The sequence below is a fragment of the Nothobranchius furzeri genome, chromosome 14 (assembly GCF_043380555.1).
Source record: "Nothobranchius furzeri strain GRZ-AD chromosome 14, NfurGRZ-RIMD1, whole genome shotgun sequence".
Lineage (NCBI taxonomy): Eukaryota > Metazoa > Chordata > Actinopteri > Cyprinodontiformes > Nothobranchiidae > Nothobranchius > Nothobranchius furzeri.
The window spans coordinates 31,828,743-31,842,400 of record NC_091754.1 but is presented as its reverse complement, the minus strand read 5'-3'; the positions used below and the strand labels follow the sequence as shown (position 1 = coordinate 31,842,400).

The window sequence follows — 13,658 nt, the reverse complement described above, 5'->3', positions numbered from 1 at the left end:
TAAAGATGCCAGGGATAGTGATATTAATTAACTTCAGCACAAAAACTGCAGACGTTTCATTAAAGTATGCACTGCAGTGCATTGACAGGTTTTCAAAATTGCCTTAATAATCAATTAAAAAACCTGAAAACTCGAGTTCAAACCAGCAACCTACCATTTGCAGGGGGATTGATTACTAAACCCCTGGGACACGTGTAGATGGGTGAAGATGAGTCTTTCTATAGTCTTCATCAGGTGGGAGGTCAAAGCGACTAGTCTATAGTGGTCTGGTTCCCTGGGATGTGATGTTTTGGGAACTGGAACCACACAGGAGGTCTTTCGCAGGATGAGGATCTGCTCCAGAAGAAGTCTCAGGTTGAGCATTCACAAAGCTGGTCAGTACAGTCTCTGAGGCAGATCCAGTCAGTTCCATCTAGGTTTGTCTTAATTTTAATTATTAAACTGAAAGAGTCTTACACTTAATTTCACTTAACCTTGAACTAGCACAGGCTTGTAAAACAACATTTTTAAAGGATAATTTTGCATAAAAATCACCTTCTTCTGGAAAAACATTCTGAGACTGGATTGGTGCAAGGATGCATGTTTGTGTATTTGTTTCTGTTGAGTGTCATGTTCTGGGGGAGGTGTCTAACCCTAGAATCAAACCAAAGACACAGAAGGATGAGAAATAAGATTTTATTTTGAAAACGAGAACTAAAGGTGCACTGGAATTCCAGCGGACTGGGAACGGGAATGCAGCGTCTGGAGGGGAGAGCAGAATGGTGAGTCCTGAGGAGTAAGTCTAAACTGGAAGGTGCAGAGTAGGTTGTGTGGGAATAGGGCTGAGGGGAAGGTAGTGAGCCGGGGTGTATCCAAGGTGAGTTCCAGAGCTGGAGAGGGAGCGTGGGAATGAGACAGAGACACAGACAGAGAGAGGGAAAGTCAGTCAGGATGGATGGACGAACGTGGCAGAGCGAATCCAGAGTCCTATGGAGTCGTGGTGAGAAAAATCCTGATGTGTCGAGACCTGAGGTGAGCGAGCAAAAATACAAAATCACACGAATCCAAGAGTACGAGAGTATCCAAAAACCTGATGTCGAGACGAGGGCTGGAAACTACCAAACGGTAGCAATCATCCAGCGTGAGCTGTGTTCTCTATCCATCTTAAATAGCAGACCCGCTGATTGCTGACCAGGTGCAGCTGTAGCGCCCTCTCCTGCAAACACACACTCAGAGATAGGTTGGTGAGGAGTACCCACCCGGCTCATGACATTGAGAAGATATAGCAAAACCAGAATTGAGTAAAGCTGTTCATTAATTTTGTACTTGTTGAAGAAGGACTTACCTGATTTTAATGGCACTAGTTGGTGTTTATTGTCCTGTGGTAACTTTTAGGTCTTTGACTCTCAACCTGTGATCAGAACTAAGGAAGCCTTTTGGATGAGAGGCAGGCTCACGCACATAGGTAAATGAGTGAATAGATAATTGAAAATCACATTTTTAAACTCTTGTTAGCATGAATGTGTTTTGTAATTAAAATTCTCATTAGATTGTTTTTCTGTTTATTCTTATCTTGTTCTAGTTCTCAGTGTCCACTGAAGAACGACTATCCCCATTTCTAACTGTAAATGGTAAATGGCCTGTATTTGATATAGCACCTTCTAGAGTCCTGGAACCCCCCAAGGCGCTTTACAACAAAATCAGTCATTCACCCATTCACACACACATTCACACACTGGTGGTGATGAGCTACGATGTAGCCACAGCTGCCCTGGGGCGCACTGACAGAGGCGAGGCTGCCGAGCACTGGCGCCACCGGTCCCTCCGACCACCACCAGCAGGCAACGTGGGTTAAGTGTCTTGCCCAAGGACACAACAACAGCAACAGACTGAGCGGGGCTCAAACCTGCAACCTTTCGATTACAGGGCGAGCACTTAACTCCTGTGCCACCGTCGCCCCACTATCTGATGTAGCAGGAGCTTTTTATTTTTATTTCATAAAAGTTAAGACTATGGCATGAAAGATGAATAATGAATACTCTGTAACTAGAGCCTGCCAAGCTTTAGCGTTCCACTTAGATCTGAAACAGGACATTCACTGACATCAGCTTTTTCTGTAATTATCATTCATTTTCTGTTCAAATGTGGAAAAAATCCTGGCAAAAGAAATTAAAACAGCAGCACAAATTGTTACTGGCCTCGTCCTTCACACACCTATTCAATCTCCCCAGAGCCCAAAAATGTGTCAGCCCGAGGGAAACTCGTGTGTGTGTGTGTGTGTGTGTGTGTGTGTGTGATGGGCACACGAAGAAATGGATGATGGATGTGTGCTGCTGCTGACAGGTTGATGAATAGCCACAGGTCTCTGTGAGGGTTTAATGCAGAAAGTGGCAGGTGTGAGGAAGGCAGTGTTGTCATTTGCAGTGACACAGTCTAAACGCAGGTGCACACATGCGCTCAGCATTCATACATCATCGCTAATTGTCCTCCCTCCTTGGATGTCATCGGTGCACATTTCATTTCCGAGTTCAGGAATCTTCACAACCACAAATACAATTCATGTCCAGAGTGAGAGACTCGCTTCTAACAGGTTTAGCACATTTGAGATTAAATGAAAGGTAAATTTTAGCCAGACATGACATTTTATAATGGCTGTTTTGATTCATGTTTGTTTTTACATGATCAATCTTTGGGAATGGAAATCCCTCCTTTATTCCCTTTCCTAAAGTTACTCATTTAAAAGGCTGTAGTAACCCTAACTCTGGACCCAAACGGAGTTAAACACGACGTTTCATTGACGGGGTGAGCTTCATTTATGACAGTAAACTAGAACATGGGGTGAAACAAATACTGAAATAATTCTGGGTCAATGTTTTGTTGTTTTAGCACTGAATCCAACACCTGGGGCAGCAGTAGGTCAGGAGGTAGAGCAGGTTGTTCAATAATCGGAAGGTTCTAGGTTCGATCACGCCTCTTGCCAGAGAATGCTGCTGTTGAGTCCTTGGGCAAGACACTTTACCTGCCTTGCCTGCTGGCGGTGGTCGGAGGGACCAGTTGCACCAGTGTTTGGCAGTCTCACTTCCACTAGTGCACTGCAGGGGAGCTGTGGCTACAGTGTAGCTCATCACCACCAGGGTGCGAATGTGTGTGTGAATGGGTGGGTGATTGTGTTGTAAAGCGCCTTGGGGGGTTGCAGAACCCTAAGATGGCGCTATACATATACAGGCCTTTTACCATTTTACTGAACAAGCTCTTCCTTGGTTTGGATGTGGACAATGAGCCGTGCTTGGCTAGGTGTTCCCACCTCCAGCACGCAGCACCTCCATGTTTCTGTCGGTGAAAGCTGCAAAATCTGAAATGAGTGTTGAAGAGACGACGATCTAACAGGGTGCTTATCTGGTCTGGAGTGAAGCTGGTCCAGTAGCTGCTGGTCTTGTTGGAGACAGGTCCTGATGGTTCAACAGTGTCTGATATATGAATGAGGGGTAAAGTGATGTCTAATTCAAACCAAACAGCTGCTTCCACCAGAGCGCGCTTTCCGCTTCAAGTGGAGTTTTATAAGTATTTGATGTTTGCCAAAGGTCAGCTCTCGCGGTCTGGAGCGGTCCAAAATGGGCCTTTGACAAGGCAGAACCCTGTTCCGGAACATTAAAGTCCCAAGACCACCTGCTAAATTCCACATGTGGCTGGTGTGTCGGCAAAGTTAAACAGGATTTTTTTAAACATCAAAAATACACGTTCACTCTAAACCCTCAAACAGGTTCCCAACCATGAGAGCAGCAATGTGGTTTATGTCATTCAGAGCTGTGAGGAACGCTGTGAGCAGTACAAACCCAAAACAGAGGACACCATCAGCTGTCTACCTTCATCTAACAGAGGACATTCACTTAGATCGACGACACGTTGTTTGAGACTGGTTCAGAGACCGTCGCTTGTGCAAATAAACAACCCCACCCTCAACAGGCATGACCTCTGTCCTCTAACGTGTCAACCACTCTGGGCCCACACACGTCTCCACCACACCGAACAGCACTGTCCACTCTGGAATGCTTATTTGCATCCGTTAGAAATAACTTAGGTCTAAAATACTTTTGAGCCTGTTGGAAGAAATCAAATCATAACAATTTAAATAAAACACTGTGGTGTGGGAGAGTATCTTCAACTGCACAAAGCATTTTTACATAAACGGCGTACGAACAAACACAATCTAACAAAAATATGTACAAAGTGTGATGGGTTAAAGACGGACTTCACAGAAAAAAAATACTCCAATATTTCTATTCCAAAGGGAAACTAGCTTATGTGACGTTCTACTCTAATCTCAGCAGATCCTGACTTTGTGCTCTTCACCCTCTGGGTCTTATGATAATTTTGCATGAGTTAAACAATTTTCCCTCCTTCTAAGAAAACCTATAAAAAGATCCTTTCAGGCATGAAAAAGAGTCCAGTTCCTCTGAAAACGCTGCAAAGTGAAGCTGAGATGGAGTTTTTTTTCTCCCGCCGTGGCACCGAGGCATTAATCAGCCTGCTGAGATTTCATGCTGCATGCATCCCAACAACAGCACTTTATCAGAGCGGAGTGATCTACGGACTGGACACACAAATCTGCAAAGTCACATCCAAGTCCTCAGGTGGCTGTGGTGATCCAGCAGGTACTGATTTACATCTGGAAGAGAAGTAGTGGGAACTTTAATTGAAGCGGATGTTCCCTGGGGATGGGTTCACTGGGGATGTCTGGCACTGGGGGGCCGTTCCCCCCCTCTGGAGGTGCTTGGGTTGCCTCGGGGGGTGTACTGCTGGCGGTTGTGAGTGGGGCCCCTTGGAGGTCTTGGCGGCGGCCATGGGTCACTGCCTGGCGGCTGCATTGCCCCTGGGTGGGTCTGGGTGGGGGCCTGGGGGCTCGGGGTGTTGGGGTGGCCGGCCCCGTGTGGGGATCTGGGCTGGGCCTTGGGGGTCGGGTCCCTACATGTACGCTGCCGGGAAGAAGTCAGGAATACGCAGAAGTACCTGGCCCGGGTTCAGGGGCGTAGGGCAGGCCCTGGCTCCTCTGTTGTCCCATCACAGGGGAGGGGGAGGTCCAGGAGGGGGAGGACCCAACCTTACCTGGATGTCTTATGTCTTATATATTCTGGAAGTTGTGCAAATGCAGGGATGGGCATAGATATTCTGCTGGGGTGGGGCTGGGTCGGCTCCCTCGGGCTCTGTGGGGCTCTGTGATGCTGCTGCTTTGGGCCCTGGCAGGATGGGCTGGGGTCTCCATGCCCTGGGCGGCGGTATGACAGCGGAGGTGCCTATTGGGGTCAGTGGGGGAGCTGGCTCCCTGGAGGGCTAAGCCCTACCAGCCATTCCTCCCCATCCCCGTTTATTTCTCTCCTCCTGCTCCCTCACATCATCACACAAACATGCACATAGGACCTTGGGGGGTGGACAAGTCGAGGAGTGCGGGTATGGACCCCATTTCCGCATTCCTGTGGCTTCCTGCCCCCCAATTTTATTTGCACCTTATGCACTTCCACCGACGACATTCCACGCAAACATACACTAAGGGCCTTGGGAGTGAGCACATTCAACGGCACTTGGCAGGGGGAGTTCTCAGCCTCCTCCCGAGTGCCGGTGCCCACTTCGAATTTTAAACTGCATTTAGACACCAAGGGCTGTGGGTGCAAGTAGGGTGGTGCAGTGGCATCAGCTGGCATAGGCCAGAAAATGCCCGCACTGCCCGCTCACCACAGCAATAGAATACACCTCATTAACACACAACACTATGTTGGAGCAGGTGGAGGGAGACCAGGGGGTCTTAGCACACCTCTGTTGTTGCTTGGCTGCCTGGGGCTGGAGACTAGGAGGGAGATCTGGCCGTCTGGTTGGGGTCTGGGGTGGTGGGTTGCTGTGCTCGGCGGTGGGCGGGGGAGCCTGCTCATCAGCACCCCAGCAGAAAGGGTCAAACTCTGGTAACCGGTGGTGGTTGTACCCCATGTGCAGCATTACCGGGACCAGAGTGAATAGGGTGTGTATGGGGAGCATGAATGGGTGTCCGGCGTGTATTTTTGTAAGTCTTTGGTTGTATGTGCATGTGTGAGCATGAGGGAGGGAGTGTGTGACTGTGTTTGTGTATGACTGTATATGTCAGGTGGGGCCTTTGACTCCTCCCTTCTCCTGGGACCTCCTTTGATGATATAGATCTTCGTCTCCCCTCCCCCCTGTCACACCTGGTGTGGGTGTGATGCCTTGGTCTGCCTGAGTGTTCGTGGCTCCCGGGTCAGGGAGTTTATGATCTTTGGCATCCGCCTGATCAATCCCGGTGGCGGCCTGGGGGGGTCTGGGTCCCTGGGCTCTGCTGGGTCCCCGGCGGGGGTGGTCGCCCCTGGGTCCCGGGTCGCTGGGTCCCGGACTCGGCCGGCTAGGGGGTGGGAGGCTGCGGGCAGGCCTGAGGACTTGCCGCTGATATCTCCCGGGGCTCTGCCGGCTGCTGGTTGTGGCCTCCCGGGGCGATCCTCTGTGCCTCTCGAGGGGGGCGGGGGCCTTTCTGGTTGCGGGCTCCTTGGGGTTCCTGTGTTCTGGGGCAGCGCCTGGATCTCTGGGACTTGGAGCTCCCCCCCCCGTCTCCTACGCGTCTTTGGGGGGCAGATCTGTGGTCCCTCACACTCTCTATTGGACGCTCCTATAGATAAACCTTACATAAACAAGCGCATGTACACACACAGGTGCTCACATGGTGCTCTCATAAGTATGGGCTTGGGCACGTTCAACACATGTCTTAAGACTATGGTGGGCACTCAATGCACTGTGGTATATTATCGTGTGACTGTTTAGTTAAACAATGATTGATTATATATTTCTTCATCAAGTTGATGCAGTGATAGCTTGATTTTGTTATATTGGTGTTGTGTCCCATTTTTTTGTTATGTTTTGCTTTTTTCTCGTCTCATTTTGCAGGTCTAGAAGCAGACTCTTGTTCATTATTGTTTATTTTTGTTGAATCCCCCCCCCCCCCACCTAACCCCCTCTCTCCCCACCTTTTCTCTTTTCCTTTCTCTTTCACCTCTGTCTCCGTGTCTGGTCGAAATTACAAAGCATTCAAAAACAATAACAATAAAGTTTTAAATATCAGGTGCGACATTAAAAGCAGACTCTTTGATGCTCCACCTGAGACATTAAAAGCAGATGCTCTGATGCTCCACCTGAGAGTAAAACTGTAAGGCTTGTTACCAGCATTCAGACATCAATTCTGCTTGCTTCACAGCCAGACAGGACACGTTAAAAAAAAAAAAAAAAAAAAAAAAAAAAAAAAAATTGAAGCGGACGCCAGCGTCGTCACGTTTGAGTCCTGAGACATTTCTGTTTCCCAGTAGAAAATCGGAGTCAGATCTGCCTGTTTGGTGAATTGTTTAGCCACCAGAACTCTGCCGTACAGTCCTGACACCATGGATGTAATTGGGGTGGGTGGGGGGTGTCAAGTTTTGACCCCTGCATTTTTTTACCATCCAAAAACGACATTACGCTATATTAAATTGACACTGGTTGAGCTCTAGGACCAAGCGGAAAACAACCGTTTGCGTTGAAGCCGGTTTCCCATTAGAACATACTGTAAAGTTACCCCCCCCCCACTTCTAAAGTGAAGATTACGTCCATGCCTGAGACCCAACGCGGCCCGCTTCAGTGAGTTTCGTATGTTTGGTCTGGTTCTGTTGGAGGACTCTCTTCATCCTGACATAAATGTCTGTACTAAACTCAGCCACTATTTGCTGAGTCAATTCACATCAACATAAAGGTGCCAAAGGCCCGCTGACGCTTCAGGAAAATTCAAGGAGATCGCTGAAATTATTAAGCGTTTCCTGTCCAGGAGTCAAGAATGTTTGTTTCAATCTATCTAAGAGTTATGGACGTCTCCAGAGGCGCCGCTCAAACATGGAAAAAAAAAAAAAAAACTGCAAATCCAGCAGAAATGTCTTTACTGCATAAAGTCAGACGGCTTTTTCTGTTGGAAACGTTTGGCTTTATTTGATCTTCTTAGGGGAATAACTGTACATATGGCTGGGCACAGAAAAAACAACAAAGGCAACAATGACTTCTTGGCATAAAGTGTGAAAAACACACACCGTGGATTCCTTTGGGATAACAGATGAGTCGTTATTACTAAAGTATGACGTCTGAGTGAAAACCTCCAAAGAAAAACAAAAGTGGTGACGGGTACGCCAAAGGTGTAAAGCCTCCGTGTGACGGGGGTCATTAGTGCTGACAGAGTCAAATACTTAACAATAAAGTTGTTTTCAGATCAAAAAGGGGCACACAGACGCACAATACCCATAATTCCCTATGGTGACAAATGCTTGCACCTGGGTCTGAACGCAGCCAGTTACAACATGGCTGCAGGATGGGTTTTACTGTAGAGCTACAATAATAAACATTTTATTTCGAAAAAAAAAAATAAAATAAAAAATTCAGGTGTTTCAGACTCTTATTGTGAAGGGCTGAAGGAAGCTCTACTGTTAAATGTCGCAGGAGCACAGACCACCCCTCACATATAAGGAAACCTATTATGGTCATTTACGAAGTAAAACCACGCAAAGGATAATAAAAACAGTCGGGTTCTGGGGAACAAGATTCACGTCAACGTATTTTACATTTCAATTTTATTCTGAAAATAGAAATTAGATTATCACCCATGGACACATTTCTTCCCTTTCCTTTTTCTCTGGGCGTCTCTAATTGTGTGTTCAGTGCAGCCAGAACATTTAAAACAGCTGTAAATAAAAACATTTACCCTTCAGTGACCTCTGACGACATCTAGGACTCAAGACGGAACAGGAAGGACAAATAACGTGAGTTAGGGATTCCACCGTCAACGTTTATTGACCAAAGCAGGAATGTGAGGATGAATGAATTCCCTTTAACTGTGTTAAACTATCCCTGAGAACCTTACTGATAATGAGAGAAACCCAAGACCTGAACAATAAAACAAGAACAGCCATGATAGGTCCGTGGATCCAGGAGGCGGAGTGGGCTCAGCAGCCTCGTTGGAGTCTCTGACGGCGCTCGTCTGGAGCTGAAGGTGACATTAGGTCCAGCTGCACGTGGAGGCAGAGGGAGTTCTGCGGTGGTGGCTCCATGTTGTATTACTGTTTAAAACAATAAGATCCCATTCTGGATCAACAATAATCAAACACATCAAATACTCCTTTGACTGGAAAGAAGAGAAACAGTTTTGATTTCATTCATGCTTTTGTTTCTGATCATGAAGGAGCTGAAATGCCACCAGGCTTAAGCCTTCCTGTGGCTTAGAGATATTTGACATATTTAGGTTTTAAGGCCACAGATTTGAACAAAAACAAACATTTGAAGATTTTTCTAGCAGTAAAAACCAGCATGATGGAGACAAGAACAGAAAGACACAGCAGAGGCTCACCCAGGCCTCCAGATGTTTTGTTCTAGATGAAGTGAGGCTGGATGAAGTCACCGTACCTAAAACTAAACCAACACACTTCCTCCAGAGGCGGCGCCATGTTGATATGAGCGGATCAGAACCTTCAGTGTGGTGACGAAGGGTGCAGCCTTAGCTTTAGCCACCAGTCAGGTCACACAGACCCCCACTGGGCTCAGCAGGGGTCACTATTGCATAGATTCAGTACAGGGCGGTGTAGCTTTAAGACATCCAGTCACAGTGATTGGAAACAAAAAAATAAAAACACTTCTTGTCTGTCATCAGAACATCCATCAAATAAAGAAGTCCCGGAGCGGGCGGCGGGACTCCTGGTATAAAAATAGCCTTCACTGAGGTCACAGAATCTCCCAGTCCAGTGCTGATCTGGTCCTTGCCAGGCTCAGGGGTCCCAGGGCACCTCCACCAACCCTCAGAGCTCCTCCTTCCTCTTGACCACCTTTTCCTGGTCACGGCCTCTCAGGCTGCGCATGAATCCCGTGAAGCCCACCTCCTGTGAAGAAAAGGGTCACAGGAGCTTCATTCAGATCCAAACTACAGCACTGAACATCACACCGAGGTGGTCTGACACCACAGAGGAGCAGAATCCAAATGCTGCCGCCAACTTCAGCTCACTCAGCTTGATTTAATAAAGAAAACATCAAAGATGGGTCTGTTACTCTTGCTGTTCTATCCCAGAAATAACCCAGAAATAAATCAGACGACTTCACATCTCAGTCCAGCTGTAGCTTAAAAAAGACGAGCAGTTCAGCGGGAACAAAATTCAGCGTGCCTCCAATTCCTGTTATTACCCAACAATCCAGAGCAAGACGTTACTGAGATAGGCTAAATCTACAGCAACAGGTGTGAATAGATTTGAGTTCATCCTGAACAGACTGGTTTTATTGCTCCGTGTTGACATCCCACTACTCACAGCAGATGGACGTTACAAATTAAAACCATTTTCACAACAACTTAGTTCTAAAACAGATCAGAAAATGGAAATAAACAAGCGTGTGTTAAATCCAGGCCAGCTGGGTTGAGAGGGACATCAGTAAAATTTAACAGTGATCCTAATCTGAATGCTGTATGTGTGTGTGTGTGTGTGTATGTCCAAACACAAGGTGTATTACTGCTGCCTCAACCCCCCCAGAGAGTAAAATTGCATGGGACTCTGCTGAATGTGGAACGAGCTTATAAGAAAATTGACATTTTACAAACATTTGATCACAGAACAGGGTAAGACAGCCAAGTTTAAAGGGACTTTACTGACTTTTGAATGTTTATGCCCCCACAGGCCAAAAGTGTAACGGCAGCTTCAATAGTAGACTCGTGCACGAGGCGCGCATGCTGTACGTGCACACTCCTTAACGAAAATAACAGCTGAGACAGTCCCGTGTGTGTGTGTGTGTGTGTGTGTGTGTGTGTGGCCCGGAGGACAGAGGACAGGAGAACACGCAGCTAATTAATTAAATAATTTGGTTCTGTACCTTTCTCTTCAGCATAGCCAACTAAAGGTTTATGATGGGTCAGTCCTCCTGCATGCTCAGATCATTCCCTTCCCTTGCTTGAAAAATTGTTCCAAAATGAAAGTTGAACCCACATCTTTTTTATCTGTGAATTCAATGCCGTTCGGCGAGTCTCAAATAAAAATTATACCATTAATGTAAAAAAGAAACTCTAAATAAACGATGTTGACATCCAGAATCGATCCCGGGTCTTCGGCACAAGAGCCCAACGTCTTACTAGGTGAGCTAAAGCGCCAGTGGCGTCTTTTGTATCTGTAACATTTATATCCTTGATATTAGCTGCAACAACGTTCAAAGAACGGTTCGGAGGGAAAATGGCTATTTTGTTGCTAATTTGCAGGAAATATCTAAAAGAAAGTTCTACAGAAAGTAGCTAAGGGTCCTCAGAAATGTAGCTAGCTTTGTCACTAGGCGTTAGGAACAGCGACAAAGACTAAATCTACTGATAGCAAATGCTACGGGCTATGCCTGAGTGTGAATGCGCATGAAGCAGCCTGCTCGACTCGAGCCGCTCTCTTTTTCTGTGATTTTACAGAAAAACAGGCAATCACAGTAAAAATGCCAGGGAGCCTCATTCTACAGGACCAGGGCATTGCAGGAGAATGTATGAAAATGACATTTATTATTTCTATTTCTATACATGTTTTGGCTGTCAAACTTCCATAATGCCCCTTTAAGGATTTCTAAAAAAAAAAAATCCTAAATTATTTCTGATAAGGGGAAAATTCTAGCAGCTTTAAAGGTAGGTTCTACTTACGCCACGGTCTCCGTTGTATTTCTCCACGAACTTGCCATAGTTGTAGTGGTTGAATGTTGGGTAGCCCTCCACCCCCTCCTGCTTACACAGCTCATGGTTCTGACCTTTAGTGCAGTCCACAGCGGCGTACGCAATCTGAAACACAAAGATCAGCACCATTAGGGGTCAAGGGGGTCTAATACACTGTGGGTGTACTGGAAATACAGTAATGTGCACAAGTTTTAGGCAGATGTGGAAAAAAATGCTGTCAACCAAGAATGCTTTAAAGGTGTAGCTCATTATTTTATTCAACACATCTGCAGTGGTCTCTAGTATGAATGAGTGCCTTGTAAGCTGTACTCGGGGGAGGAAATAAGGATCTGGCGCGCCTGTTTCAGGAAGCAGAAGTGAGCCACTTCAGAAGAGAGCTTTAGACAGCAGGATTTGGACTCTTATTTCCTGATATTTGGACATCTCCCCTCTGATTGGCTAACAGCAACACAACTCTACCACTGACTCTGTTTGCATTGCATTGTTGATGTTTAATCCCCACAAATAACAGAAGTCTGAAGGAGTTCTACTGTGTGGTGGTGGTGCTAATGCTAACAAATACCTTCTATTAGCAGATACTTATTTCTGAGAAACACTCAGAAATAATCGTTGAAAATAGGGTTTTCAGTGTTCCACACCTTTAGGAAATATAATTATTTAATGTTCTCAATTTACAAAATGCAAAGTGAGTGACCCCAAACATCGAGCCAAAGTCATCTTCAGCATAAAGAAGAACAAGTAGTCCTGGAAGTGATGGTCTGGCCCCCACAGAGCCCTAACCTAACCCATGGAGCATCATGGAGTCTGTCTGGGATTAGATGATAACAGAGGGATGTGAGGAAGCCTCCAGAAGTTCTGTGGTTAGTTCTCCAAAGATGTGTGGAACAACCTACCAGCACAGTTTCTTCAACAACTGTGTTCACGTGTAGCTAGAGGAACTGATGGTGGTTTGAGGGTAAAGGGTGATTGCACTAAATATGGATTTAGTTTAGATTCACCTTTTGGTTCTTCACTTTGTTGATTGATGAAAATAAATGATTAAAACTTACATTTCTGATAGCATTCTTTGTTTGCAGCATTTTCCCACCTGCCTAAAACTGCATCAATTCCAATCAGCTGATCAATACCATCTTATCCTGATTTTGACCTTTATTTCCCTTCTCTTGTTTGTAAAGCTGACTGATTCTCTCCATCAACAGACAAAAAGCAGACAACGATCTGTTCGACACAAAACACAACAAGGGAGACTTATGTTGCATCGATTAGCAACGCGCCGTCCCAACGAGGCGTAAATGGTGCTGTGCTGATACATGGAGGCGTGTCCTTTTGGACAGCTGAAATGTCGCCCTCTCTCAGCGTGCTGAGCAGTGCACATTGAACTTGTCAACATCAAATAATTGCTCCCCGTCTGCCTGCCCCTCTACAAGAGGAGGAGGTGTTTCACTCCGTTTCCACATTATCGAGTGGGGGCTAAAACCTTTTTCAGTGATAAATAAATGCTCATAATTTATTATTTAGGTCCAGTGTTGACACATTTTTGAATGGAAACACTGGTGTGTGGTGGCCTATCTAGAGAAGTAACAGAAAAAATGCAAGTCAGACAGAATGATGGAGATTACAGAGGTGGTTCCTCCTCTTTTAGGTACTTTAATCAAGAGTTTAAGCTAGGTCTTGTTGTGCTTCAACAAAAGGGAGGATTTCACAGTCCTGTGACCCTCAAACTGTGCACACTCAGCCAGTCGGAGCACATTCGGCTTACAAAGACAGAAATTCAGCTGACAGCACTCACAATATAGTCTTTCTCAGACAGTTCATCCAAAGATACATTTCATTAAGTGAATTCCTTTGTGTATATGTCGCCCTCTACGTGAGGACACAGAAGAATCCTCAGCAGCAGCAGCTGATGGAAGCAACGGGGAACATAACGTAACTACAGGCTCCATCC

At 46.1% G+C, this 13,658-nt stretch overlaps 1 protein-coding gene across 1 annotated transcript in view; it reads right to left on the bottom strand.

Annotated features, from left to right (window-relative positions):
* Positions 1-9,630: 9,630 nt before the first annotated feature.
* The window catches only part of pdia5 (protein disulfide isomerase family A, member 5), a 97,657-nt gene continuing 93,629 nt past the window's right edge, over positions 9,631-13,658 (bottom strand). The window contains exons 16-17 of the mRNA XM_015965905.3: positions 11,684-11,818; positions 9,631-9,911 (exon numbers count right to left, since the gene is read on the bottom strand). Coding sequence (XP_015821391.2) covers positions 9,831-9,911; positions 11,684-11,818 — 216 coding nt within the window. The 3' untranslated portion in view covers positions 9,631-9,830. The remainder of the gene's footprint in view (positions 9,912-11,683; positions 11,819-13,658) is intronic.